General features: G+C 40.7%; 3 protein-coding genes and 2 long non-coding RNA genes across 8 annotated transcripts in view; 2 read left to right on the top strand and 3 right to left on the bottom strand.

The window, feature by feature from the left end:
* The first annotated feature begins 3,542 nt into the window (after positions 1-3,542).
* LOC121688331 (complement C1q-like protein 2) lies at positions 3,543-16,823 on the top strand. The gene is made up of 3 exons (XM_042067837.1): positions 3,543-4,165; positions 16,002-16,054; positions 16,746-16,823. The coding sequence occupies exons 1-3, from the start codon at positions 3,607-3,609 to the stop codon at positions 16,821-16,823; spliced, it is 690 nt and encodes a 229-aa protein (XP_041923771.1). The 5' UTR covers positions 3,543-3,606.
* On the top strand, positions 4,798-6,689 carry LOC121696234. The gene is made up of 3 exons (XR_006026258.1): positions 4,798-5,267; positions 5,875-5,957; positions 6,640-6,689. It is a non-coding gene; the product is annotated as an uncharacterized LOC121696234 (long non-coding RNA).
* On the bottom strand, positions 6,957-8,249 carry LOC121696237. Its single transcript, XR_006026264.1, has 2 exons — positions 8,067-8,249; positions 6,957-7,251 (listed from the first exon to the last, which is right to left on the bottom strand). It is a non-coding gene; the product is annotated as an uncharacterized LOC121696237 (long non-coding RNA).
* A 1,489-nt stretch (positions 16,824-18,312) lies between the features above and the next one.
* On the bottom strand, positions 18,313-19,154 carry LOC121696140 (complement C1q tumor necrosis factor-related protein 3-like). Its single transcript, XM_042077474.1, has one exon. The coding sequence runs from the start codon at positions 19,115-19,117 to the stop codon at positions 18,353-18,355; it is 765 nt and encodes a 254-aa protein (XP_041933408.1). The 5' UTR covers positions 19,118-19,154; the 3' UTR covers positions 18,313-18,352.
* Positions 19,155-22,398: 3,244 nt separating this feature from the next.
* ubr3 (ubiquitin protein ligase E3 component n-recognin 3) overlaps positions 22,399-26,861 on the bottom strand; it is a 75,821-nt gene continuing 71,358 nt past the window's right edge. For all 4 annotated transcript variants that reach the window (XM_042077226.1, XM_042077217.1, XM_042077207.1 and 1 more), the window contains one exon: positions 22,399-26,023. In XM_042077226.1, coding sequence (XP_041933160.1) covers positions 25,906-26,023 — 118 coding nt within the window. In that variant the 3' untranslated portion in view covers positions 22,399-25,905. The remainder of the gene's footprint in view (positions 26,024-26,861) is intronic.

The following is a 26,861-nucleotide window of genomic DNA, read 5'->3' on the forward strand; positions in this document are numbered from 1 at the left end:
ATGCATTAAAAAACACCGGGAAAAACAGTGTTCAGTCCACCAAGTCATAAGCTATCGGCGCTGCGCAGCACCAGTTGTGATATTTATCTTACGGAGTGTAATCGTAGGTAATGTCATGTATGAAAACTAGTATTGTTAGGCAATACTATAAGTGCAAGTCCAGGGCAGCTGAGGTGACATCATCGATACGCAAGCAGGATGTGCGGTTTCGCTGTCTAAACGAATTCAAACGGGCTACGGTTTCAGATTTCTCCACTCTGGGACCAGGTTTCAGAAAAGTGCGGTTTCGGGCAGTGCGTTTACAGGATTCGTTTGGACGCTCGGCCAAGACGAAGCAAAACCTCTGCATTTAACCTAAAAAGCGTCTCCGTGTGGACGGGCCCTTAATTCTGCCTTTGTGAAATACCCCTAAGGAAGCACTCACACGTGGGTGCATACGTAAATTTGCTTTCAGTTGGTCTACCACGCCTATTCCGGTGGGGTATACTACGAAGCACGTTAGAAATATCTAGGCTATGTAGACATATCGAGGCTTGACAAAGCCTTGACTCAGGAGTATATGTTAAGTGATACTACGATTGCAGTTATGTGATATATTTGTCAAACTATGCTTTCAGCTCAGATCTGTGCGCGTTCTCGGTGTTGGGATGACTTTGGCCAATCGTGTAACGTGGAGACGCACAAGACCGCCTCTATTTAAAAACAATTACTTCTGCATTCATCTACACTGTGGTGATTTTTTGTGTCTAACCTATAACAACAAATAAATCAATTGCCATCAGTTGTTGTATGGTATGCACGTCCATAGTGGGATATTTGCACGCACAGCACTATTAAAGCGCATTCGAGATCCAAAATGTTAGTAGAGGCGGAGCTCCACCTGTAAGACATATGACAGAATCCTACACGTGAGATAACTTCGTTTTTAAGACAATTGATTGGTCAGTGTGCGGTAGATTACACGATTTGAGCTATAACTTAGCACATAACCTCCTCCCGACCAGGTTTGGTTGACAGCATAAGATGCCATGGTTATATAGCGACACTAAAACAAATCCACTTTCGTGTCACAGCATACCCTGGCTTTGAGCGCAACATACCTCGCTAACCCACTAATCGAGATTCGTAGTACACCCCACAGGTGTGTGTGTGTGCTTGTGTGTGTGCGTGTGGTTACTCTCAATTATAGGCTTACATATGCCATTAAACATAAAAGCCATATTTTCCATAAAATATGGGATTCATTCATTACATTTTTGGAATCAAGACCCAGTAACCCATGTTCTTAAACGCCACAATAACAAGTGAGACTACCCTCATGTATGTGTTTTTGTTGTTTGTATTTTATGTTTTGTTTGTTTGTTTGAGTGTTGTTTTTATTTATTTATTGATTTATTTTATTACTTTTTTTTTTTACAATTAATATTGTTACTTTTATTGCAAACTATTATTATAAGCAGATGGCTCAAAGTGGGTGGGTTGGTGGGAGATGGGCAAGAAGTGTAACTTTATGTTGTATTTGAATACATGTGTTGAAAGAATGTTGGTTGTTTAAAATCAATAAAAATAAGGATTTAAAAAAAAAGGGAAAAAAGCATCCCTCTTGTCTAGTATATTGACCCGTTTAACATAGACATATAGATATGGGTGTGCTTATACTTTGTACCATTTCCTCAACGATGACCATAAACCTTGGAAATTGGAAATAGCAGGCAGAGAAGCTCTACCTGCTACACTATGTAGGCTAAAGAGTCATATCGTGGGGAGTTTATTGTTTCGTTTTGGCAAGTAGCCGTGTAATAAGCGGGATAATGTATAGAACGCCTCTCATTATCGGGAAATAGGTCCCTTCAGGTCGGAACAAGACCTCTCCGTTGCGCGTTGGGGTCCGGTTCGCCCTGTTGGGACCTATTTCCCGATCCAGTAGTTATACTTAGTTATACTGAGTTATACTTAGCAACGGTCTGTTATCGAGAATTATCAGATCTCCGAATGTTGGGATGGCCCATTCAAGTGAATGGAGCATTCTGCAGCAATTTATAATGTTAGTTTAGAGTGTGACATTTGTATCATAATAGCACAGGTGACTCCGCGGTGGTGGGAGGAGGGCCCCAATTCAAATTCTGCTTGAGCCGGCACTGGGTAGGAAAAATAGGAAAGGACATCTCTCTCTCTCTCTCTCTCTCTCTCTCTCTCTCTCTCTCTCTGTATGTTTTCCGTCTGAGTGCTACTTGTTCCCTCCCGTTGTGTCTCCTTTGTTCATAATTGCCTGAACTATCGTGGACGTTGTGGACATTCAACTGCCATTTAATATGGAGTTCAGGCTGTACGTTTTAAAACTTGTGCTGCAGAAGAAGATGCCAGTTTCCTCTTTCTAGCATGATCATGTGTTTCAGCACATACTCAGCAGCAGGTGTCAACAGTTCACAAATGTTCCCCTTTTTACATAAAAGCAGGGTTGAAGTATGTATGGTTGAAGGCTTATCAGCAACAGCCATACACTCTGGGTGCAATGATATCTGCAAAACGTATCGAGACCTTCCTGTGGACCCAGGACCTGGCTGTGTCTACTGTACTTTTCACCATTTCTTTGTTCTATGCCTTTGTCACGGCATACAGGCCATGCATTACTGTACATGTTTTGTTTCAGTTGCTATAAGACATAGTTTTCTGATTCAGTTCACCCATTTCTCAAAACTACACACATTTTCAAAACAACATTCACATTTGTACATTTAAGTCCAATCGAAAATGCTTTCAGGTAGCACACACACAAGCAGTGCAAAACACATTGACTGTCCCTATGATGTGTACCTTACAAACTAGAGCAGAGGTTCCCAAACTTAAGACTAATGAGGCTCAATTTCATCTCTAAAAAAAAATCTTTCAAGCAAAACAGAGAGCTAGCTTTTTTTTACAGTGTATTCAGGACACAGACAGCTAGCGGTTGGTTAGGTGATGTTTGCAGTAAGTGACATAAAATGTTTTAACCGAAAAAACGCGTGGCATGCGAGGCGTGACTTTTTCACTTTAATTACAAAATGTCAAAACAAAAACACTTTGGGAAACACACTGAGCTAGAGGGATTATTTTCAAACACTACCAAAACGTCTTGAAATTGGTATTTTCCAATGACTGGAGCACTCAGATGGAAAACATACAGACAGAGTTTAAATAAGATGAGTTTGGAGTCAAAGAGAATTACACAGTAAATTTGGGGATCCACATGTCCTGTCTCCAGCACTCTGCAGGAGCAACTGGAAGATGTGGTAAACAAGTGACTTCATACAAACACGCACGCACACACACACACACACACACACACACACGAGTCTGATTACCACAGTGACTTTCTTATCTGTCCTACCAGATGTAGTGCATTGCATAATGCAATGAGGAACTAAAGGTTCAAAACCAACCAAATAAGACAAAATAAACACAAGTATCAAAAAATAGCAGGAAGAACGCCTTACTCTTACACAATAGCCAAAATGGGTACCAGCACACTACCAGCACAGCTCAGAAACTACTGCCACTCTTACTACTGAGTTCATCTTTTTAAACTACTGCTGTAGTGTCTGTGTGTGTGACAGAGTCTTATCAAAGATGATAGCCATCATCACACTGCTGGTGCTGCTGTTCTCCGAGTGCGGAGCTCAGATCCAGTGCTCCCAGAGTGAACTGGAGACCGAGAACCAGCTGAGGGAACTCAGAGCCATGGTGCTGGAGTTGAGAGGGAAGCTGACCGGTACCCAGAAGGAGCTCCGAGACACCACGACTGCGCTGCACAACACCAACACTGCGCTAGCAGCAGTGAAGACCAGACTGGCAACCACTGAAACTGAAGTAGTGAATCTGGAGAAGGAGATTTCAAAGAAACCCAAGGTGGCGTTCTCAGCAGGTCTGACTAACTCGGGACTCGTAAAGGCTGGGAGTTCTGAGCTGAGCTTGGTTTTCACTAAAATCATCACCAATATTGGACAGGCCTACAGCAGCACGACTGGCTTCTTCACAACTCCAGTCAAAGGAGTCTACTACTTTAGATTCACAGTACTTGACATACTAGAGTCACGCAGGATGACAATCCTGATGTTTAAGAACAAAGAGAAGCTCATGGGCTTGGCAGAATACGATACTGATGGAAAAGAAACCTATCTCTCTGGTGGTGTGACTCCACTAGGGATGTAACGTTATGAAAATTTAACCTCACGGTTAGAGTGACCAAACTAATCACGGTTTTCGGTATTATCGCGGTATTTTTAAAAGTGTGTTTAATATGTTCAGAAAGCACTAATAGGCATACACAAGCTGAAATAGTTTCAAAAGGTGTGACAGTATTTACTATATTACAAAATATATGACTTGGAGTTTGCTATTTCTGTTATATGGATCCATTGAGTGAGACCAAAGTAAGTGTTCAAAATTTTAGGCTACGGATAACGTGAGTGGAATGGATTTAATGTGGACACACGCATAAAAACACACAGAGTGGCTACATGATACAGTGCATGTTTTGCTGTGAAAATGTTCCGCCTTTTAAAAGCAGGTGTAGCCAAATCCGAATCACAGGTAAATCCATCAAGTAGATAACAGAATCAGTAGGGTGTCAGTTTTGTTTCATTGTACCAGGCCTACTGTATGTCAAAAGCAGATGAAGCTGGGAAGGATTAAACCATAGACTGTAAAAAATATGGACAAAGCGTCTGTGACGTCACCCATAGATTTTCTGAAGAACGGTTATGAAGCAAGCGGCAACATTCTAATCTGAACAATGAAGCCTACCCGGTAGTTCGAAAAACTGCAATACATCGAAAATCCGCTAGGGACTGGTCCCAAAAGCGAGCAAATGTCCATAGACTCCCATGTTAAAATGTCCGTTTTCACAGCGTAAATACATGTTTTTAAAGCCTGGTCCCATGGACTTTTATTGTACTTTTTGGTAGTTTCCCAGTGCCTGACAACTGTGAGGGGGGTGATTTTTTTTCTAACTCATTAGTTTAGATCACATTTAGATATAAAATATATGAATAATTAAGGGCGTGGTCGGCTTGATTGACGGCTGACGTCGAGGCATACAGCAGCAGACGTTGCCAGCTGAGTGGAAAGTGGAAACCCTGAAACTTTGACGTCTCAGCCATGATTATACACAGTTACCACATCCTTTCTGAACATCTTTATTCAAAAAGCTGACATAAAATGGTTTGCTAAGCTACTTATTGAAGCCTACTAACCGACACTTTCAGAAGACTTCGTTCCAGTTTTTTCAGGTAAGTGACATTCATTCCACTACTATTTCACGTAGTACTAGATGTTAGCATTATTTAGCATCGAGTGGGCACTAACGTTAGGCTACGTTAGCATCATATCGCCTCAAATAAGTTAATGTTGAAAATGATGACCGAATGGCAGAAGCACACACATACATTTAGTTAACTTGATAAAGTTAACGTTAGTGAAAACCATTGTGCTCCCGTTATGAGTTAGCTTAACGTTGGTCATACTAGCCAGGTGTTAGTCAATGAACAGACAGCTCTAAAGTTAACGTTAGTTCACAAACATACTGGGGCAACAAAGCATGTTTTCGTCAAAAAACCTTTTGTAAATACGCTCTGTGGGAATGCTTAGTCCATTGACAATTTATACAGTCTTTGGGTTGTCACGTTTAAGATAAAAAAAAAACTTCAGCCTAAGCATTAAAATGCTTGTTGTCGGCTAGCTGAGGCAAAATTGTGAACCGCTATGAACCATTGACCGTATACTTTGAACATGGAGCTGTGATAACAAGCGATAGTTATAACTGACGTTTGAAACTCTTATTGATGCCATTTATTTGTTAAACACAAATTTGAACGAACACTTCTTGTCTATGCAAAGATTCCCTGTAGGTAATCCAGACAGGCTGGGTGCTGGAGAGGGCTCTGGACTCCTAACTTCAATTCTTGTCTGTGCAGTCCATGGTACTTTGACTTTGATTTTTCATACATTTAATTGGAGCAACCTACTGGTTGTATATTCCAGACATCGTTACCATATACTGAACAAACATGAATGCATTTCAGACATTTAGAGTGGCCTTTTATTTTGAGCAGTCCTGTGCAATAACTATCAAAATAATTTATCATTAGCATCTTTTGATAAGTCACACACGGAAAGTAGTTGTATTATGCCTTCAAATCAGCAGGTTTTGGTTGGATACAGATTGCATAATTAAACAATATGGCACCAGTGGCTGGCTACTGTTTGACTGGACCTTGGCCTAACTGTTAATAACTACCTCAATAGGGTGTAGATATGAGCTTACACTGTTTCACTGAAAACACAAAAATACAAGAAATATTTATTCTACAATACTTTAAATACACCACATTTGTTTTTGCTTATTGCCCGCGTAAACAGGGCATGTGCAATAGTTGAATACGCGTGTCCTGTCCCCATTCAGCTAAGTGTTCTGTGAGTTGGTTGTTCATTATAAATATTGGGAGTGAGTCTGCAAATCTTACTTCGTTGTTGTCATACATTGCCTCCACAGTCTATGATTGCCACATAAAAAAAAAAAATTTTTAGCTTAATTTGTGAGCACTTGTTCATAGTTTACAGTAAGTTCAAGGATGTGACATATACCAATATTTCTGTTTTCAGATCTGGAACATTTTGAAATCCTACCAGATGGGGCAGAAGTCATTGAGCAGTGGCAGCTTCTGATTTCAAGGACTTTGTTCACCTTTATTTACAGCATTTGCATCTGTGTCTTTAAAGTGATCTAATATGTATTGACTATGTACTAGCTTAGTACATATTAGTTTTTGTTATTTTAGTTTCACAAATTCAGTGGTTACCTGTAATGCTCAAGATATACAAGTAAAAAAATCACCTTTACTTCTGCATCTGGGTCTTCAATTCAACCTACTGACTGAAGCTGACGGATTTGTATAAATGTTTTTGAAAGCACAGGCAAATTGGTTTGGCATGAGTTTTAATGTAATTCACAGTTCAGAAAAGTTCCATAAACATTTCCAAGTGCAAGTTCAGTGCAATCAACAGTAAGTTTGCTTTCTGATATTTAAAGAACAGAAATGGGTTTGGCATAAGTAAAGGGTAGGTGTAACAGTCCATCAATAAACATAAAGTGAAACGTACTGTATACTCTCAATGGGTTCAATATCACCACACCCCAGCCAAACCACTTCACCTGGACCTCTAGGCCCAGGTTAGAGCCCATGGACCTCCTTGCCGCCTCCTCCCCATGGCGAACTGCCAAAATAGAAAGGTAAACTTTTCATTAGTACCTATATATCTTACAAGATAATACAATAAGGCAAACCAACACTACTTGTTGTAATCAACAAAAGTACAGTTATTGTACAATGCTGTAGTACTATTGTGCGATTTGAAATGGGTCTTCAGTGACAAACTACACTAATATTGGCATTGTTATGCCAAACACCGGACACTAACTGGATTTAACGTTTTGATAATAGCCTGACAAGAAGAGGAAATAAGGAAAGCTAACCGAACATGAACGCTGGATCGTGAAATGGCCACCGATGAGAAATTTCAATGTCATCTTAGACCAAGCTACCACTGACAACTTTAGAGCAATATAGCGATTTCAAAACGTGATATTAAGAGTTAATCAAAATGAATTCATGATGTACAAGTTAACTAATACCCTACTACGATTTTGTTATCAATTCACACCAAACGTTGACAGAATACAGCGAGCTGGCTGATGTTATCGTAAATTAATTAACGTTATAATGATGGCTGCCACTGAGGATATGAGATGCTAACGTTAATCACAAAACAATAAAGGCAAAGATACATTTTTGTCAGTATGAGTTGCTGAACCTGTAACGCTAAACTACTCTACGTTATTTTACCGTAACTTCAGCAAGGGAGGGATAGCTAAGTTTATTTTACCTAGAAGCTAGAATCTGCAAACTCAACTCTTCATTCTCAACTTTTCAACCGTTCACCCGAATACCTTTCAGCATACAAAATTAAAAAGTGTCTGAACATGGCATTAAGAAACATACATGAACTTCACGTTAGCAGATCAAACTTACCAGCAAATTATGTTACAGCAACGTCTGTGCAAGTCCATCTTGTAGGCCTAACGTTACAGATAGCTTAGCTGAGGCTGCTGTGCTCGGCTGACGACGAGGCGGGTTCACCGGCTTGCTCAGGAGGTGGGCGGGGTTAGGATTTCCCAAGGTTTTCCAAGATGGCGCCGCCCATACCCCCCATAAACGGCTTCATAACATAGACTGTAAAAAATATGGACAAAGCGTCTGTGACGTCACCCATAGATTTTCTGAAGAACGGTTATGAAGCCGTTTATGGGGGGTATGGGCGGCGCCATCTTGGAAAACCTTGGGAAATCCTAACCCCGCCCACCTCCTGAGCAAGCCGGTGAACCCGCCTCGTCGTCAGCCGAGCACAGCAGCCTCAGCTAAGCTATCTGTAACGTTAGGCCTACAAGATGGACTTGCACAGACGTTGCTGTAACATAATTTGCTGGTAAGTTTGATCTGCTAACGTGAAGTTCATGTATGTTTCTTAATGCCATGTTCAGACACTTTTTAATTTTGTATGCTGAAAGGTATTCGGGTGAACGGTTGAAAAGTTGAGAATGAAGAGTTGAGTTTGCAGATTCTAGCTTCTAGGTAAAATAAACTTAGCTATCCCTCCCTTGCTGAAGTTACGGTAAAATAACGTAGAGTAGTTTAGCGTTACAGGTTCAGCAACTCATACTGACAAAAATGTATCTTTGCCTTTATTGTTTTGTGATTAACGTTAGCATCTCATATCCTCAGTGGCAGCCATCATTATAACGTTAATTAATTTACGATAACATCAGCCAGCTCGCTGTATTCTGTCAACGTTTGGTGTGAATTGATAACAAAATCGTAGTAGGGTATTAGTTAACTTGTACATCATGAATTCATTTTGATTAACTCTTAATATCACGTTTTGAAATCGCTATATTGCTCTAAAGTTGTCAGTGGTAGCTTGGTCTAAGATGACATTGAAATTTCTCATCGGTGGCCATTTCACGATCCAGCGTTCATGTTCGGTTAGCTTTCCTTATTTCCTCTTCTTGTCAGGCTATTATCAAAACGTTAAATCCAGTTAGTGTCCGGTGTTTGGCATAACAATGCCAATATTAGTGTAGTTTGTCACTGAAGACCCATTTCAAATCGCACAATAGTACTACAGCATTGTACAATAACTGTACTTTTGTTGATTACAACAAGTAGTGTTGGTTTGCCTTATTGTATTATCTTGTAAGATATATAGGTACTAATGAAAAGTTTACCTTTCTATTTTGGCAGTTCGCCATGGGGAGGAGGCGGCAAGGAGGTCCATGGGCTCTAACCTGGGCCTAGAGGTCCAGGTGAAGTGGTTTGGCTGGGGTGTGGTGATATTGAACCCATTGAGAGTATACAGTACGTTTCACTTTATGTTTATTGATGGACTGTTACACCTACCCTTTACTTATGCCAAACCCATTTCTGTTCTTTAAATATCAGAAAGCAAACTTACTGTTGATTGCACTGAACTTGCACTTGGAAATGTTTATGGAACTTTTCTGAACTGTGAATTACATTAAAACTCATGCCAAACCAATTTGCCTGTGCTTTCAAAAACATTTATACAAATCCGTCAGCTTCAGTCAGTAGGTTGAATTGAAGACCCAGATGCAGAAGTAAAGGTGATTTTTTTACTTGTATATCTTGAGCATTACAGGTAACCACTGAATTTGTGAAACTAAAATAACAAAAACTAATATGTACTAAGCTAGTACATAGTCAATACATATTAGATCACTTTAAAGACACAGATGCAAATGCTGTAAATAAAGGTGAACAAAGTCCTTGAAATCAGAAGCTGCCACTGCTCAATGACTTCTGCCCCATCTGGTAGGATTTCAAAATGTTCCAGATCTGAAAACAGAAATATTGGTATATGTCACATCCTTGAACTTACTGTAAACTATGAACAAGTGCTCACAAATTAAGCTAAACATTTTTTTTTTTATGTGGCAATCATAGACTGTGGAGGCAATGTATGACAACAACGAAGTAAGATTTGCAGACTCACTCCCAATATTTATAATGAACAACCAACTCACAGAACACTTAGCTGAATGGGGACAGGACACGCGTATTCAACTATTGCACATGCCCTGTTTACGCGGGCAATAAGCAAAAACAAATGTGGTGTATTTAAAGTATTGTAGAATAAATATTTCTTGTATTTTTGTGTTTTCAGTGAAACAGTGTAAGCTCATATCTACACCCTATTGAGGTAGTTATTAACAGTTAGGCCAAGGTCCAGTCAAACAGTAGCCAACCACTGGTGCCATATTGTTTAATTATGCAATCTGTATCCAACCAAAACCTGCTGATTTGAAGGCATAATACAACTACTTTCCGTGTGTGACTTATCAAAAGATGCTAATGATAAATTATTTTGATAGTTATTGCACAGGACTGCTCAAAATAAAAGGCCACTCTAAATGTCTGAAATGCATTCATGTTTGTTCAGTATATGGTAACGATGTCTGGAATATACAACCAGTAGGTTGCTCCAATTAAATGTATGAAAAATCAAAGTCAAAGTACCATGGACTGCACAGACAAGAATTGAAGTTAGGAGTCCAGAGCCCTCTCCAGCACCCAGCCTGTCTGGATTACCTACAGGGAATCTTTGCATAGACAAGAAGTGTTCGTTCAAATTTGTGTTTAACAAATAAATGGCATCAATAAGAGTTTCAAACGTCAGTTATAACTATCGCTTGTTATCACAGCTCCATGTTCAAAGTATACGGTCAATGGTTCATAGCGGTTCACAATTTTGCCTCAGCTAGCCGACAACAAGCATTTTAATGCTTAGGCTGAAGTTTTTTTTATCTTAAACGTGACAACCCAAAGACTGTATAAATTGTCAATGGACTAAGCATTCCCACAGAGCGTATTTACAAAAGGTTTTTTGACGAAAACATGCTTTGTTGCCCCAGTATGTTTGTGAACTAACGTTAACTTTAGAGCTGTCTGTTCATTGACTAACACCTGGCTAGTATGACCAACGTTAAGCTAACTCATAACGGGAGCACAATGGTTTTCACTAACGTTAACTTTATCAAGTTAACTAAATGTATGTGTGTGCTTCTGCCATTCGGTCATCATTTTCAACATTAACTTATTTGAGGCGATATGATGCTAACGTAGCTTAACGTTAGTGCCCACTCGATGCTAAATAATGCTAACATCTAGTGCTACGTGAAATAGTAGTGGAATGAATGTCACTTACCTAAAAAAACTGGAACGAAGTCTTCTGAAAGTGTCGGTTAGTAGGCTTCAATAAGTAGCTTAGCAAACCATTTTATGTCAGCTTTTTGAATAAAGATGTTCAGAAAGGATGTGGTAACTGTGTATAATCATGGCTGAGACGTCAAAGTTTCAGGGTTTCCACTTTCCACTCAGCTGGCAACGTCTGCTGCTGTATGCCTCGACGTCAGCCGTCAATCAAGCCGACCACGCCCTTAATTATTCATATATTTTATATCTAAATGTGATCTAAACTAATGAGTTAGAAAAAAATTCACCCCCCTCACAGTTGTCAGGCACTGGGAAACTACCAAAAAGTACAATAAAAGTCCATGGGACCAGGCTTTAAAAACATGTATTTACGCTGTGAAAACGGACATTTTAACATGGGAGTCTATGGACATTTGCTCGCTTTTGGGACCAGTCCCTAGCGGATTTTCGATGTATTGCAGTTTTTCGAACTTCCGGGTAGGCTTCATTGTTCAGATTAGAATGTTGCCGCTTGGATTAAACACACGGTTGCCAGACCGTGGTAATCAACCGTGATAATCATGATATTTGAAATGAAAACGGTAATTGTCATCGTCAACATTTTTATCGCGGTTTACCATTATAAAGGTGCTCTAAGCGATGTTGGGTAACGTCACTTCGGTTGACATTCAAACTAAACACAGAGCTAGCTCCCCCCTCCCTCCCTCCCATACAACTGAAACTCTCCTGAACGCTGATTGGTTTGAACAGTTTGTTATGTTTCATGGTCCAGGCTGGACCAGGCTTTTACAGTGTATTCAGGGGACAGACAGCTAGCGGATGGTGAGGTGATGTTTGCTGTATGTGACAAAAAATGTTTTATCTTAGAAACTGTATAACATTGCTTGGAGCACCTTTTCATGTTTGTATTGTATATACAAACTTATCTTTCAGTTATATTCAGTATGCATGACCAATGACTAGTCAGAAGAATTTCAGTTTAAATGATTTCCTCATGAGGTACACTATTCATCATATGTTACATATTGAGCAGCTTGTTCCATTAAGAGAGGAAAGAGCAGGAAAGCGCTGAATGTGTTGTGATAATCTGTGTAATCAAAGCCTTCAGATAGCCTACTGTTTGCAGGGAGTCGCATGTTAACAACATCTCCAATCTCCAGCTGCAGAGTTACACCACTGGAGGACAGATTGAAGTCCATCAGTCATATTCCCCTAAACCGTCTCCCCAGGTCCTTTTGTCCATTCTAAATACAATATAAGCAAGTAGTAGGCTACATAAAAGTCAAGTACATCAAATAGAGTAATTGTAAGAAAACATAAAATGGAATAAAATGCCGAGATAAAACAAGAGGCTGAGTTTATTTTAATCATTGTAAGAATGAGTGAGCTACCTTCAAAGAAGAAAGAGAAGAAACCCAGTAAAAATGCAATTATTATTGGTGTTGTCATGTAAATTGCTACCTGCAGTGATTCTCAGATTAACACCTCCACACTGACCCCATCAATGGAGACTAGTAGCAGAGCGGGCCTAGACCTGTGGAAATCCACCACCATCTCCTTGGTCTTTGAAGTGTTGAGTTGAAGGTGATTGAGTTTGCACCACTGCACAAAGTCCTCCACCAGGCTCCTGTACTCCTCCTCCTGCTTGTCCCTGATACACCCCACAGAAGTCAGATGTGTACAGGGTGAACAGGACTGGTGAGAGCACAGTTCCCTGTCGCTCGGTCAGGTAATCTGTAATCCAAGTTACCAGGTGAGCGTCCACACCCATCTGCAAGAGCTTGTCTCCCAGTATGAGGGGTTGGATGCTGTTAAAAGCACTTGAGAAATCAAAGAACATTGTCCAGGTGAGAATGTGTCCTGTCTAGAAGATAAGTGATGGCATCGTCCACGCCCACTTTCTCCTGGTATGCAAACTGTAACGGGTCTAGTGCATGGCGTACCTGGGGTCTGAGGATACCTAAGACCAGTCGCTCCATTGTCTTCATCACATGTGATGTTAGAGCGACATGCCTGTAGTCATTAAGCTCACTAGGGTGTGGCTTCTTAGGGACTGGGGTGAGACATGATGTCTTCCACAGTGTTGGAACTTGTCCGAGACGTAGACTCAAGTTGAAGATGTGCTTCAGTGGCTCCCCTAGTTCAGCAGCACAGGCCTTGAGTAGCCTAGGACAGTGTTTCTCAAACTTTTTCAGACCAAGGACCACTTAACCAATGAAAAAAAACCTCACGGACCACCTAGCTAAAAAAAAAAGAAGAGTAGACGTACTTCAACAGTATATTACACAATAGGCCTCACCTTGCTTATTGTGTCAGAGGATTCATATGATTTAAACTGGCGTAGCATACATAGGCATGTTGCAGAACTGTTTGAATTTACATACAAGTTGGTTCAATATTGCAAACAACTCATCTATATTATATTTTACCACGTCTGCTTGCGGACCACTTGGGATAGCTTGCGGACCACTAGTGGTCCCCGGACCACACTTTGAGAAACACTGGCCTAGGACACAGTCTGTCAGGCCCGGCTGCCTTCTTGGGGCGAAGTTTCTTTAGTTGAACTCTTACTTGATCTGCTGTGATAATGGGGGAGGGGGGGGTGCATCTGGGATCTGTGTGTCTGATGGCTGTTGACTGAAGTCGTTGTCACCTCATTGTTCGTGATCGCCATGTGGGCGAGGGGTGCAATATCCAGTGATGGTGGGGGTACGATAGCCTGTGATGGTGGAGGTGAGTGTTGCAGTGGTATTGAGGGGGTGTGGGGGCTGGGGGATGACCACCTCCTTGATGTCCCTGTCAAGGCTGCCACGGTCGTGGACACCTCAACAGGCACAGGCAAAAAAATCTTTGGTTGACAGGTTCAAAACTGCACAAAATTTGAAGTGTATGATCATTATGATACCCCCTGAATGCGTTCAACCTCGTGAAATTCCGTTCATGGGGGGCCATATCAGCTACACACAAGCGCACACACACACACATACGCATGCACACACACACACACGCACACAGACACACGTATACACATAAACACACACACACACACACACACATAAAGACACACACACGGTCATATTTTGTACCGCTCTGCAGTACATCTAGTTTATTTAAATACTGACTAAATTAATTTGATGAAGAATACACCCAGTGATGTTAACCCATACAGTAAGACTAGCAAGCATGCTGATGCACACACACACACACACACACACACACACACACACACACACACACACACACACACACACACACACACACAGAATCAAAGCATTCATCTCTAAGTGGGTTTGTTCATAGATATCAGTCTGGTCATGGCTGAAATTATTCTTCAACGGTTTTGTTCAGAGCTAACAATGCAACTGCATTTGACAGAGGACAGATGTGCTAGGTTGCTAGTGACTAAATATTAGCTTTCAGATTGGTACAATCTCTTCGTAAATTACGTTGAATTAAAAAGTGTTTAAATCGTCTTGGCACCCCCCCTACTCTTACTAAAGATGTCAGAGGGGTGAGGAAATGACCATTATTTTGTATTGATAAATTAAGCACATGATAAAATAAAACTCCATAAACGAATGTTGTTTTAACACATCTCTGTGTCCAGATAAGGACAACACATTCGTTTTAAGAGTGTGCTTACTTTCATTTAATTATGCAGTATAGCTCCCTAGAGATATCCCACAATCTCTTTTAGTTTATTTCACTCTTTTGACTGATTTAATAAATATATTTTTTCTTGGGGAGAACTGGATTTCCACTGGTATAGGGGACATTCTACCAGAAAAGTACACTACATTTCCTGTCCTGATAACTTTAAAAAAAGTAGAGCTTACAGTATGGTATAACTCACTAAAAGTGTATAGCATATATATGAAGGTTTTGGGAAAAGAGTCCTGTTCTTTATGCTTGCTTTGATCATGATCATGTTTTTTTTTAAACTTGCACAAACTGTACTTTGGGTCATGTCCCAGTCCGAAAGCCATGTTTTGTTTGCTTGTCTGTTTTTTTTCTCAATAAATCAATAAAGTATCTATCTATCTATCTATCTATCTATCTATCTATCTATCTTTTATTAACTTAACTTTGTCTTCGGACTTTCATCCCAAAATGTGATGACCATCAGCATTAACTGAGGCATAAAAAGAGTGAGAACTCAGAAACTACAGTATAGAGCTACTGAGAGAGAGAGAGCGATGTTGAAGATGAGGGCCGTGATGTCACTGCTGCTGCTGCTGTTCTTTCTCTGTGGGGTCCAGACGGAGAGCTAGAGCACTGACACTGATAATGCCTCAGGCCCCACTCACCTGGACATCTCTGCTGAGCTCAGGGAACTCAGAGAGCAGCTGACCGCTACGCAGACAAAACTACAGGACACCATCACCAGACTAGATGCAGAGAAACCCAAGGTGGCGTTTTCAGCTGCTCTGCCTAACTCAAAATATCTCCAGGCTGGGAACACAGAGATGAACTTGGTCTTCACTAAAATCATCACCAATGTTGGAGAGGCCTACAGCAGCACGACAGGCTTCTTCACAGCTCCAGTCACGGGAGTCTACTACATCAGGTTCACTGTCATGGATTACCCCTTTTGAGCCTGGATGGATATCAAGATGTTTACGAATCAAGAGCAGATTTTTTTCCATGAGGCTCAGGGTCACCTTTATATCTCCAGTGGTGTGACTCTGCAGCTGGAGGTGGGAGATGTGGTTAACATGCGACTCCTGCAGGCAAGAGGCTCTACGACGACCATAATAATCAATGCCCTTCACTGGCTTCCTGCTTTTCCCTCTCTGAATAAACAAATAGCCCAACTGTTTAGTTTGGCAAAAGAGATATAAGCTGTATCATGAACACAAGTAAATAAACCACTTTTAAACTCATATCTTTCTTTGTTATCATTTGTTATCATTATCATTAACATTGCTATCAACATGATAGAAATATATGAAATGGTTGTACCCATACAGAAAAATAACATATTCGTATATATGCAGCTTGAACATATTCCAGTATAAGCATCTATGTTAAATAAATATATTTACATCTATGTTAAATACATATATTTCCATGTATGTATCAATATTTTAAAATAGAAGTAAATATTCAATATTGGCCACTTTCTTATATTTTATGCATATAATTAAATATATTTAAATATATGACACTAAGAAGCATGATCACATGACTCTTGATGAAGATTCTGATCACATGATCTATATATTTCAGACATATATTTCTCTAATATAGTCCATATTCTACTATGGTTTGATATTTTCTGCATTGATCAATAAATATTTCACTATTGTGTTTACTTAAAATCAACCATAGTATCAGTATAAAGAGGAAGAAACACACAACACTTCTGTTATCTTTTATTCTATTTTATTGAAAATATTTGTTTTTGTTATGGAACCTCAGTTCTGTCACTTTGGCATGCCTGGCCCAGCAATCTGGAGTGAGTGCCTGGCCTGGGAACTGCTTCAGGGTGGCCTCTGAGTAAGTGAGAACATATACAAATAGAACGCAAAATATTAGTGACACAAATACAGATGCTAAAGTGCAGAAACATGTACGGAAACCCAGATAGTATGTTGTTAAAAGGCTACATGAGGCCACACATGTAGGTCCGAGCAAAGTCACAAAGTGTAATGCCATTTAATGTTTTGATTGGATAAGTGGGAAAAAGGAATGATAAGGAAATAAAAACAACACCTCCTTGGAATACAGGCACCCTGACCACGGTCAATTTCTCACTCACATCCTCTTGCCTTTCTCTTTGGGCGAGTGAGTGCTTTGAGAGTTCATTGCAACAGTGTGATAGTGACAGAAAAGCTATTCCTAACAACTCCAACACTTGACATGTAGTTATCAGAAGTACAATTGTGACCGTCACACTCCATCTGGCGCAAGTTGGAAATCTGATTCAGTGGGAGTGAGGCCAGAACAAATGAAATGCACTCTCAGTCATCTGAGGTACCCAGGCTACAGGGGCACCAGGAAGAGGGAACAAAACAAGATTGAAGGGAGGGGAGTGAGAAGGAGTTGTTAAAGAGAAAAAGGAGAATGGAAATTCAAATGTGTCTATCAGTTGTTGCAACCATCCTTCATAAGCTTTGCAATACAAAATTAGTTAATACAGAAATCTAAGAAAACATACATACAGAAAAATGTACAAATATACTCAAATATACAAGTATATACAGCAGTATAGTGGTGAATAGGGATTAACCAGCCCAATGCCTTCAGATGTCCACAACCCTCTCACCATATGATCTCACTACAGTAACATACACAAAATGCACAGTATCAAACAGCCATGAACAGACAATTTATGCACTGAGCTAACAAAATGTCAGAATTCCAATATAGCCTACACCTCACATCCTGCTCACTAAAAAATCACTTACAGGTCAGTTATAATCACCACACAGTATAGCAGTATCACACACACACACACACACACTTTCTCTGAATTCCACATGTAAGGCATGTAAGTACACATTCTCAGTTCCTATGCTTTCTCTGTGCACACCTCACACATTACAGTTAGTGTTTTAAAAAAATAAACAATGTGTAAGTCTGTAAACAATGGATCCACAATGACCTTAATTTATGTAAGAAGAGTTAACGTTGGTACACACATGGACATTACATTCCCTATTCTACAGTCTGTACATCAGTCTGTTTTTTCTCACTGAATTTCAGTTCAAATGTTTCCATGAGTCAGTCTTGATATTGTTCTCATCATTTACTGTTCTGGGGTAAACCAAAAATGGCTCACTGCAGTATTTTTTACTAATAGTGTTTTGAATTAAATTTTTAATGTAACCTTTTTTTATTGTGCTTTAATGAAAACATGTGAATATGTGCAATCATTTACCATAGCTACTTATTCATCATGAAGACAAATACAGAATACAAATACAGAAGTTTAACAATGATTTATTTTCTCATGTTCATGAAACACAATTCATTTCACGACATAAACAATTGTTAAACAGTGTGTTCCATTCAGTGTGTTGCATTCAGAGAGGAAAGAGCAGGAAGCCACTGAAGGTGTTGTGATTACCAGAATCATCATAGAGCCTGTAGCCTGCAGGGAGTCGCATGTTGACTACATCTCCCACCTCCAGCTGCAGAGTCGCACCACTGGACAGATAGGAGGAATGTCCATCTGTATCATACTCTCCTAAAAACATGACCTGCTCTCCATTCTTATACATCTTGATGTACATAATGCGTCCGGCTAGGTGGTCCATGACTGTGAATCTGATGTAGTAGACTCCCCTGACTGGAGCATTGAAGAAGCCTGTTGTGCTGCTGTAGGCCTGTCCAACATTAGTGATGATTTTAGTGAAGACCAAGTTCAAGTCAGTGTTCCCAGCCTTCACAGTTCCTGAGTTGGTCAAACCTGCCGAAAACGCTACCTTGGGTTTCTCTGTAAACTCATACTTCAGTTTTGCCACGTTGGTCTTCACAGAGGTTAAGTCTGCATGCTGTGCTGCGGTGTCTCTCTTCACTTGCTCCACGACTCTCTCCGTGGCCACCAGTCTGGTGTCTCTGGCGGCATTTGAGGCCTTCACTGCTGCTAGCGCAGTGTTGGTGTCGTGCAGCGCAGTCGTGGTGTCCCGGAGCTCCTTCTGGGTACCGGTCAGCTTCCCTCTCAACTCCAGCACCATGGCTCTGAGTTCTCTCAGCTGGTTCTCGGTCTCCAGTTCACTCTGGGAGCACTGGATCTGAGCTCCGCACTCGGAGAACAGCAGCACCAGCAGTGTGATGATGGCTACCATCTTCAAGACTCTGTCACACACACAGACAGTAGTAAGAGTGGCAGTAGTTTCTGAGCTGTGCTGGTAGTGTGCTGGTACCCAGTTTATATGTCTTGGTTGGCTATTGTGTAAGAGTAAAGCGTTCTTCCTGCTATTTGTTGATACTTGTGTTCATTTTGTCTTATTTGGTTGGTTTTGAACCTTTGTTCCTCATTGCATTATCAATGCACTACATCTGGTAGGACAGATAAGAAAGTCACTGTGGTGATCAGACTCATCTCTGTGTCTGCTGTGTGTACGTGTGTGTGTGTGTGTGTGTGTGTGTGTGTGTGTGTGTGTGGTGTGTGTGTGTGTGTGTGTGTGTGTGTGTGTGTGTGCTCATGCAGGGCCGCTGCTATGCTTTTGGGGGCCCTAAGCATAAATGGTCAGGGGACTGAAGCAGGACAGAGGGACTGCTAATCTTGCAGTGCACTTTGCACGGTGCTAACCAGAATTTTGTTGACTTCATATAAGGCGCCCAATCTACAGTGACAACTGTCAACTATTTGCAAACGTGTCACATGCATTGTGAAATCTAGATTATATCCTTTAGGGCTTAGAGCTACATCAAATCCAATTGCTTGTTAACCTAGCCTAGGTTGCTGACATTAGCTAGCAATATCACTGCATGTTAGCAAAACAATTAGACCTATAAAACACAAACTTACCAGCAAGGGATGCAGGGGCGTCATCTCTCAGTTTTCTTTCCTTTTGTTTTTCAGCGACAGACCCATATTAGATAGATAGATAGATACTGTAGATAGATAGATAGATAGATACTTTATTGATCCCCAGGGGAAATTCAAGAAATTGCCTCTTATATTACTTGCCATTATGAATCACCATTCAAATTCAGCTTGATAAAGATGGGTATAATTATGGAAAACTTCAGGCAGAAGGATGCTCTACCTCCACTGTGAAAAGACCAGAGCTTTGAAGGCTGTACCATTTCAGGGAAGTGGGATGGGGCTCTTTTTATATATTAGGTAAAAACATCTAATTTGCCCGAATTGGGTGATAGGGTTAAGAAAAAGCAATGGTGGGCCTCTTCATAACTAATTTATATATTTTTATAATGTAATAATTATCATGACATTTTTTAGCAACCTTAATTTTGGGGGCCCACACCAGGTACTTGGGGCCCTACTTGGGGCTCTGTGTATGGGTAGCGGCGGCTCTGAACCTGGGTAGCTGCCTTCAGCTCAGGGAACTCAAGAAGATGTTGTTGGAGATGACCGAGGAGCTGGTAGCCACCCAGAAAGAACTACAAGACACCAACACCAGACTCTTTGCAAGTAAAACTGAAGTGGAGGACCTGAAGAAGGACAATGCAGCACTGAGAGCACTGAAGAAAAGTAACCACTGATTGGAAAAAAGATTCCCAGTGGGCCTGCGGCGTTTTGGGGCCAGGCTGATTAGCATACTGTGAGCTTAAAAAGTGCATGCTATTGTGTTTGAATATATTTTTTTGCTGTGTCCTCCAGCAGCCTGGACAGTGTGGCTGTAGCCCTTCACTTTCACTCCTCGCGGCCACTCCCCATGAAGATGACCTGACATATAGACTAAAATGCCGGATCACCTTATACATGCACCACGTTGTGTAGCGAGGGACCCACAAAATTACTCAAGGCTCCTTGCCTCCCCTTTCCATCAAGTTTGCAAGAGTTTTGTTCGGGAGGGGCCACTCAAGCTTGAAATCTCCCAGTTATATTCAGTGTCCTGCTTATGCCCCTGCTGAAGAACAAACTGGCAGCCGCTGAGAGTGATGTACTGTAGCAAGTCTGGAGAAAGAAGGTGAAGAGGGCCACAAGGTGGCATTCTCAGCAGGTCTGACGAACTCAGGATCCATCAAGTGTACGAACACTGAATTGAACTCGGTCTTCAAAGGAGTCTTCACCAATGATAGACCGAAAGCACCACAACAGGCTTCTTCACAGCTCAGTTCAAAGGTCTCTACTACTTCAGATTCACAGTCATGGATTAGCCTACCCTCAAAACAGCTGGGTGATCTAAAGGATGGCAAGACCATGTTCTTATCAGACTGTGAGAAGAAAAGGGTATCACCACAACTATCTTGTCAGTGGTGTGACTCTGCAGCTGGAGGTGGGAGAAGCTAACTTGCGAATTCTAGAAAGCTCTATGCTATGATGACTAACAATCAATGCTTTTTCCTCGATCCCCTCTGATAGTCTATTTTGGCAAATAAGAGACACAGTGCATCGTGAACATTAGCAAACCACTATACCACTAATAAACTGCTTTCGTCATCATTGGGAAAAAGGAGCAATGCTGATTTTTGAAGCTTTTTCTGGCTGCCGGTCATTTATTATTAATTACCTAGAAAGGTTATAAATGCAGTAGGATGTTATTGGTGAACTGTCTCACTCCTCATACACACCTGCTGCATTGCATGGATCGAAATGAAGTTAGGATAGGAGAAAAACAAACATGTTCGCTTGTTCTCGCTCTCTCTCTCTCTATATATATATACATATATTTTAAAAAGTAAAACAAAAAATCCCTTTGCACAGTCAACTTTGTCTTGAAGTCAGGTGCTTTTGGGTTGCAGGTTCACGATTTGTCAACAAGGAAGGGTCACCCTTGTTGATTTATATATATATATATATATATATATATATAAAAGTTGTCATTGCCTGTCGCAAATTAAAAATGATTTAATTAAATTAAACCAGATGATTGGGATAAATATTCTGTTATAAATCTTTATTTGGTTAACAATACAAAATAAGTTACTAGTTAAATCTGGTGGCAGTCACAACTGCTGTACATGTTTTGTCTCATTCTCAATAATCTGTAGTTTACCAGATTGACGGGAAAGTTAACATACACCTTTCTGAAATTAACAGCTAATTTAACCTCTAACATTTATCACACCTAAGACATGCCCAAGACAAGATTGCTTTGTCCACTCTAGACAGTTACTAAATTACTGTCCTGAAGGTGAGCGCAGTCTGAAAAAACATTTAATTTGTCCTTGAAGGACACACTCTCAATCTTGTAGTTATAGTCCATCACTGGCCAAATGTGAGGTTTTCATAACAGGGTTATGCATGGTTTGGCAGTTGGCTGAACAAATAAAATAGTTCTTCTTAAAGAATCAAACCGTGTTATCACGGGCCCTTCTAGTGGTCCAGTTGACCACTAATCATTTTCAAGAATTTGCTCCTGGTGAAATGGATAAAAGCCATCAATTTGTCTCTTCAAATTTGAAAGTTCATGACAAAGATCCACACCACACAAGGTCAGCGCATTATCTTCATATTTTATTCACATATGTTACATTTTGCATTTTTAAATGTCTAAATCACACTTCCCGGGGTGAGATGGGAAAGTTGGAGTCAGCACCTACAGTAATGTACTGTATGTATCCTTCCTTTAAATCACCGTTCACACAGGAGCTCGTGGCCTACCGCTACAACACACACCCGGCATTCAGAACGCAGGAGCTTGTGGCCTACCTCTACAACACACACCCGGCATTCAGAACAGAACATCACTCCAGATCTGTAGCTTCAAAAGTGTGTGCGGGGGGGGGGGGGCGATAATATTCCATCATGATAATATCAATAATAATATTCATGATGGCAAAACCATAAAGTAAACAAAATAAATCAGCAGCATGCATGTGCTGTGTGTGTGTTTGTGAGAGACTATGCATTCTCCTGCTGAAGTGCTCTTGTATGCACTCAACACAGAGAAAGGGGTTATTTCAAAATGTGGTTTTATTTTGCCTGAGCCCAGAGCAGATTGTTTAGTCTTCATTCTCAAGCCCATAATTACATCATTCCACATATACGTATTTCTTTTGCTTCCATACCAGGGGAAGGCAAACATTTGTTAAGTTTTAAGCTAAGCATTTTCAGACACACTTCTCCATTGACACCGGGAGTACCAGATTTGGATCAGGTTTATGTTCATAAAGTCTACTAAGAAATGTAATTTTTGGAAAACGTCACTTGTGAATATATAACCACTGCACACAGGAGAGCCCAGTCACCCTATAGTTTAAACCATTTCCAAAAGTCTATTACCAATGGCATGTCATGCTGCCTCCCTTGGAGAAAATAGGCAAACAATAATAAAAAGAATGTGAATTTCCAAAAAAATACCTCCCTAACTTCAAATGGCATAAGTTCATGAGTTTCATATTTATTTAAACTTTTCATGTAAAGACATAGATAACTTAAAAAGAACCAAAACCCAAACATATAGTCTATACTGGGCACACATCTCAAAATAATTGATTCCCAAGACATTCACTTATCTTGAGACATAAGTGACTGCTAGAGGCAGTATGGTGGTCCAACTGCCTAGTGTAATTTGGTACTTTCCATGGCATTACCAGAGCCATTTGCTATTTAGTTCTCAACAGCAATTCCACTCCACAACACAGAGAACATCTACTCCATTTGGGGAATAACCAACAAAAGATGGATCTAAAATGACATTAGTACACTAGGGGGTTATTGAGGACTACACACACACTCATGCACATATGCACACACACACACACACACACACACACACACACACAATCGAGATTCACACGAGACCGATGTGTAAACGGATCACTTTGACCCATCAGAGTTTGGCAGCGAAGCCTCTAAAGTGACAGCACTGGAGCAGTCAGGGCCCAGTCAGACAGGAGGTTTGGGTTTAGTAGGCTGGGTTGGTACAGTCTCCTCGTTCTGCTCATCGGACAGATACTACAATAAAAATGAAAGTGCTGGGTTATCAACGTAAGCAGAGCTTAAGTGCAGTATATGACTGTGTGTGTGTGTGATCCTATTAAATAATTTCTGGGTAACCTACAGGACTGGATGTCAGTTTAAAACCTTTTCATTATAACTTGCCTTTCAGGCATTTTTGTCATTTTAGACCTTTTAAAGTTCTCTGGGCAGCTTTTACAGCTGCTGTTAGGTGATCAGCACATCATCTGCAAAAGAGGGCTGCAATGTGAGGAGACCTTAAGACCAATCCACCTGATATATAAGCCTGGGTAAAGCGAAGCCTAAAAAAAAAAACAAAAAAAAAAAAAAACAATTCAACAATAACAAAAAAAGGCTGTTGTAGACACCCCCTGTTATATGGATATGAGTAAAGTTCAGAGGAGAGGGGTAAAAAGGCCGGCGCCCCAACTGGGCTGTGGCGGCGCAGAGAACCTGGGTTTGGGCTTGTGGATCTGCAGTCGCATTGTGGAGCTTACCGTCTCATTCAAACCACGCCAAGCAAACCAGAACAGCCAAACAAACACACAAGACCTTCATCTCTTTTGAATACAAAAAAAGTCAACAAAAAAAAAAGTCAAAAAAGGTCACACAAAAAAAACACCCTCTACCCCCCAAACTATATATAAATCATTTTTACAAAAAGGTAAATCATGAACTATTTTTTTTTTTCAAATAATGAATAGCAGCATTTATTTAAATATCTTTAAAAACTTTTTTTGTTTTTCTTTCTTTTTTGAAACTACAGCAAAAAAAAAAAAAAAAAAAGATAACGAAACAAAATTCCTGAGGATGATTTTTTTGCAACCAGACCTTAAACCCAGAGCCTTTCTCTGTTGCCTACATTAGACTCACATGATGTAAACACTCTTCTCTGTGTGCAACCAAAAGCTTAACATCAATCAAGTCTCAGCCCAAAAATGCTACTTGCATCTTGGTGGCTAAATGCTATGATTGAATTATGCCCATTTCATTGTTTCCTTTATTTCCTTTGGCTGAAATGTGTTCAGCATCTCATATCGAGGCCCTGCCCCAGTCTGCTGGCCTACAGAGGGTTAATAGTTTTCATTTTTAGCAATGCTCACATTCGCTTGCTGAAAACGGCACATACTGCAACCGAAAGCTAAAGCAAGTCACAGTAATGGTTTCACATGCAGAAGAGCCCTTTTGCACATGCTAAAACATCTTCCACTGATGCAACCTGACTGAGAATGAAAAAGATATAAATAATAGATATGTATTAAATTAGATGTGTGGGTCTACTCATTGAGGGAGGCCTGTGGTTGTCGGTCATGACTGTTTCTGGCAGGGGGTGAGTTCTATCCCTTCCTTGTGTAGCGCTTTTAGAATGTTCTGATGTAATGTCTCACGGAACGTTCTGTGAGAGGAGAAATAAACAAATTTGCTAAAAAAAAAAAAAAAACATTCGCTGATGGGTTCTAAGTTCATGCATCTCCAGGGTGATCTCACTGAAGCGCTCCTCTCGTGCCAATAGAGGACCCCTCCATGGAGTCCAAAAGCAAACTTTAAAAAAAAAGAGGGGCCAAAAAAACATGTGCTTTTATGGCGAGCTCACCCCAAACCACTAATACCCCCCCATCTCTCTCTTTTTTCCTTTTTAAAATCCACACCTCAATCACTGATACATTTTTTAAACGTTTTCTTTTTGTGTTTTCTGTTTTTTTTTTCCTTAAAAACACACACACTGTTAGTCGATTGGCATGATTGTACACTAAAACTTCACATAAACCCAAGGCTGGGGGGCAGCAACCTTTTTGCACTGGATGTAGATTTCTTTTTTTTTTTGTTGTTTGTTTGTTTGTTTGTTTGTTTATATCGTACATGATACAAGTTTACCATAAGATTTACACCAGGCAGGGCTGAAAAAAATGGCCCCAGGTGAGGCTGGACTGGGTGAATGGGAGGGGGGTGGGGAGGGTGGGGGTGGCTGGGCATCTCAGGTCGGGCCCCTGGGAGCCTCTGGAGGTGGTGAGTGTGTGTGTGGGGTGGTGTGGGGGAAGTTTAGAGTCCGTTGTAGTGAGGCCCCCAGCGCTTGTTGATGTGGTCAAAAGTGTGAGCCACCCACTGCTGCTCCAGGACACGGTAGCGCTCGGCGCAGAGGAACAGCGGCTTGCCTCGGCTACAGGAAGACAGATAGCAGAGAGAGAGAGAGAGAGAGAGAGAGAGAGAGATGGAGAGAGAGAGAGATAGATGGGAGGTTATTTTACAACATGCTTGAAACAAGTGATGGAATATTACCACTTGAGATAACGTCTAAATATTAATTGCTCAATCTACTAATTCAATTATGAATTGCTTCCAAATCTATTCTAATGAATAGATAAATAGTAGTTCACTTTTCCCCGTCTTGTTGGGAGAGACCATCACTACCTTTGCTTTCCTACACTGCACTGTTTGTAATGTTGCCTTGAGAGGTGGCAAGTGCACGACGTCAGGTTTTGCGTTGCGCATTACTTCTTGTAGCCCCGAAATACTCCCGGATGATCGAAGTGCTACTCTTCTTCCACAGAAACACTTTCATACTTTCTGCTTCAGTGGCAGCCATTTTCTCTGCACTTCTGATTGTTAAAAATGTCAGTCACATGGACGATGACATGACATGAAAACCAGTGACGCTTCGTGATTACCTACTGGGTCTAACCTAGCGTTCATGGGCTTCGGAAAAACATCAATCATTCCGCGTCATTCACGTCACGTAATGTGTGAGTCAGAGGTCGGAAACTGGGGTTAGATTTTGCTAACAGAGTTGCCCAGTTAGGGGCTCGTCATCACTTTTGTCGTCACGTTGTAGTTCGTTTGTAGTCCATGTGGCCTTTCATGTCCAACAGTTTTAATGTGAACTTGGGAATTTGCCGTTTCTGTCACTTGAAAGCTGCATATCTTTCTTTCACGAGCGTCTTGCACTATATTTTAAGCAAATACAGTTGTTTGTTTAGGATTAGTGAGTGTATGTTTTA

This window comes from Alosa sapidissima, chromosome 2, assembly GCF_018492685.1.
Source record: "Alosa sapidissima isolate fAloSap1 chromosome 2, fAloSap1.pri, whole genome shotgun sequence".
Classification (NCBI taxonomy): Eukaryota; Metazoa; Chordata; class Actinopteri; order Clupeiformes; family Clupeidae; genus Alosa; species Alosa sapidissima.

What these genes read in the sequence shown, in the direction of transcription:
- LOC121688331 (XM_042067837.1), top strand. Translation starts at nt 3,607, where the DNA reads ATGATAGCCATCATCACACTGCTGGTGCTGCTGTTCTCCGAGTGCGGA. An exon ending in AGAAACCTATCTCTCTGGTG is followed by an intron (nt 4,166 to 16,001) that starts GTGTGACTCCAC and finishes ATATCTCCAGTG; the next exon opens with GTGTGACTCTGCAGCTGGAG. An exon ending in TTAACATGCGACTCCTGCAG is followed by an intron (nt 16,055 to 16,745) that starts GCAAGAGGCTCT and finishes ATGGAACCTCAG; the next exon opens with TTCTGTCACTTTGGCATGCC.
- LOC121696140 (XM_042077474.1), bottom strand. Translation starts at nt 19,117, where the DNA reads ATGGTAGCCATCATCACACTGCTGGTGCTGCTGTTCTCCGAGTGCGGA.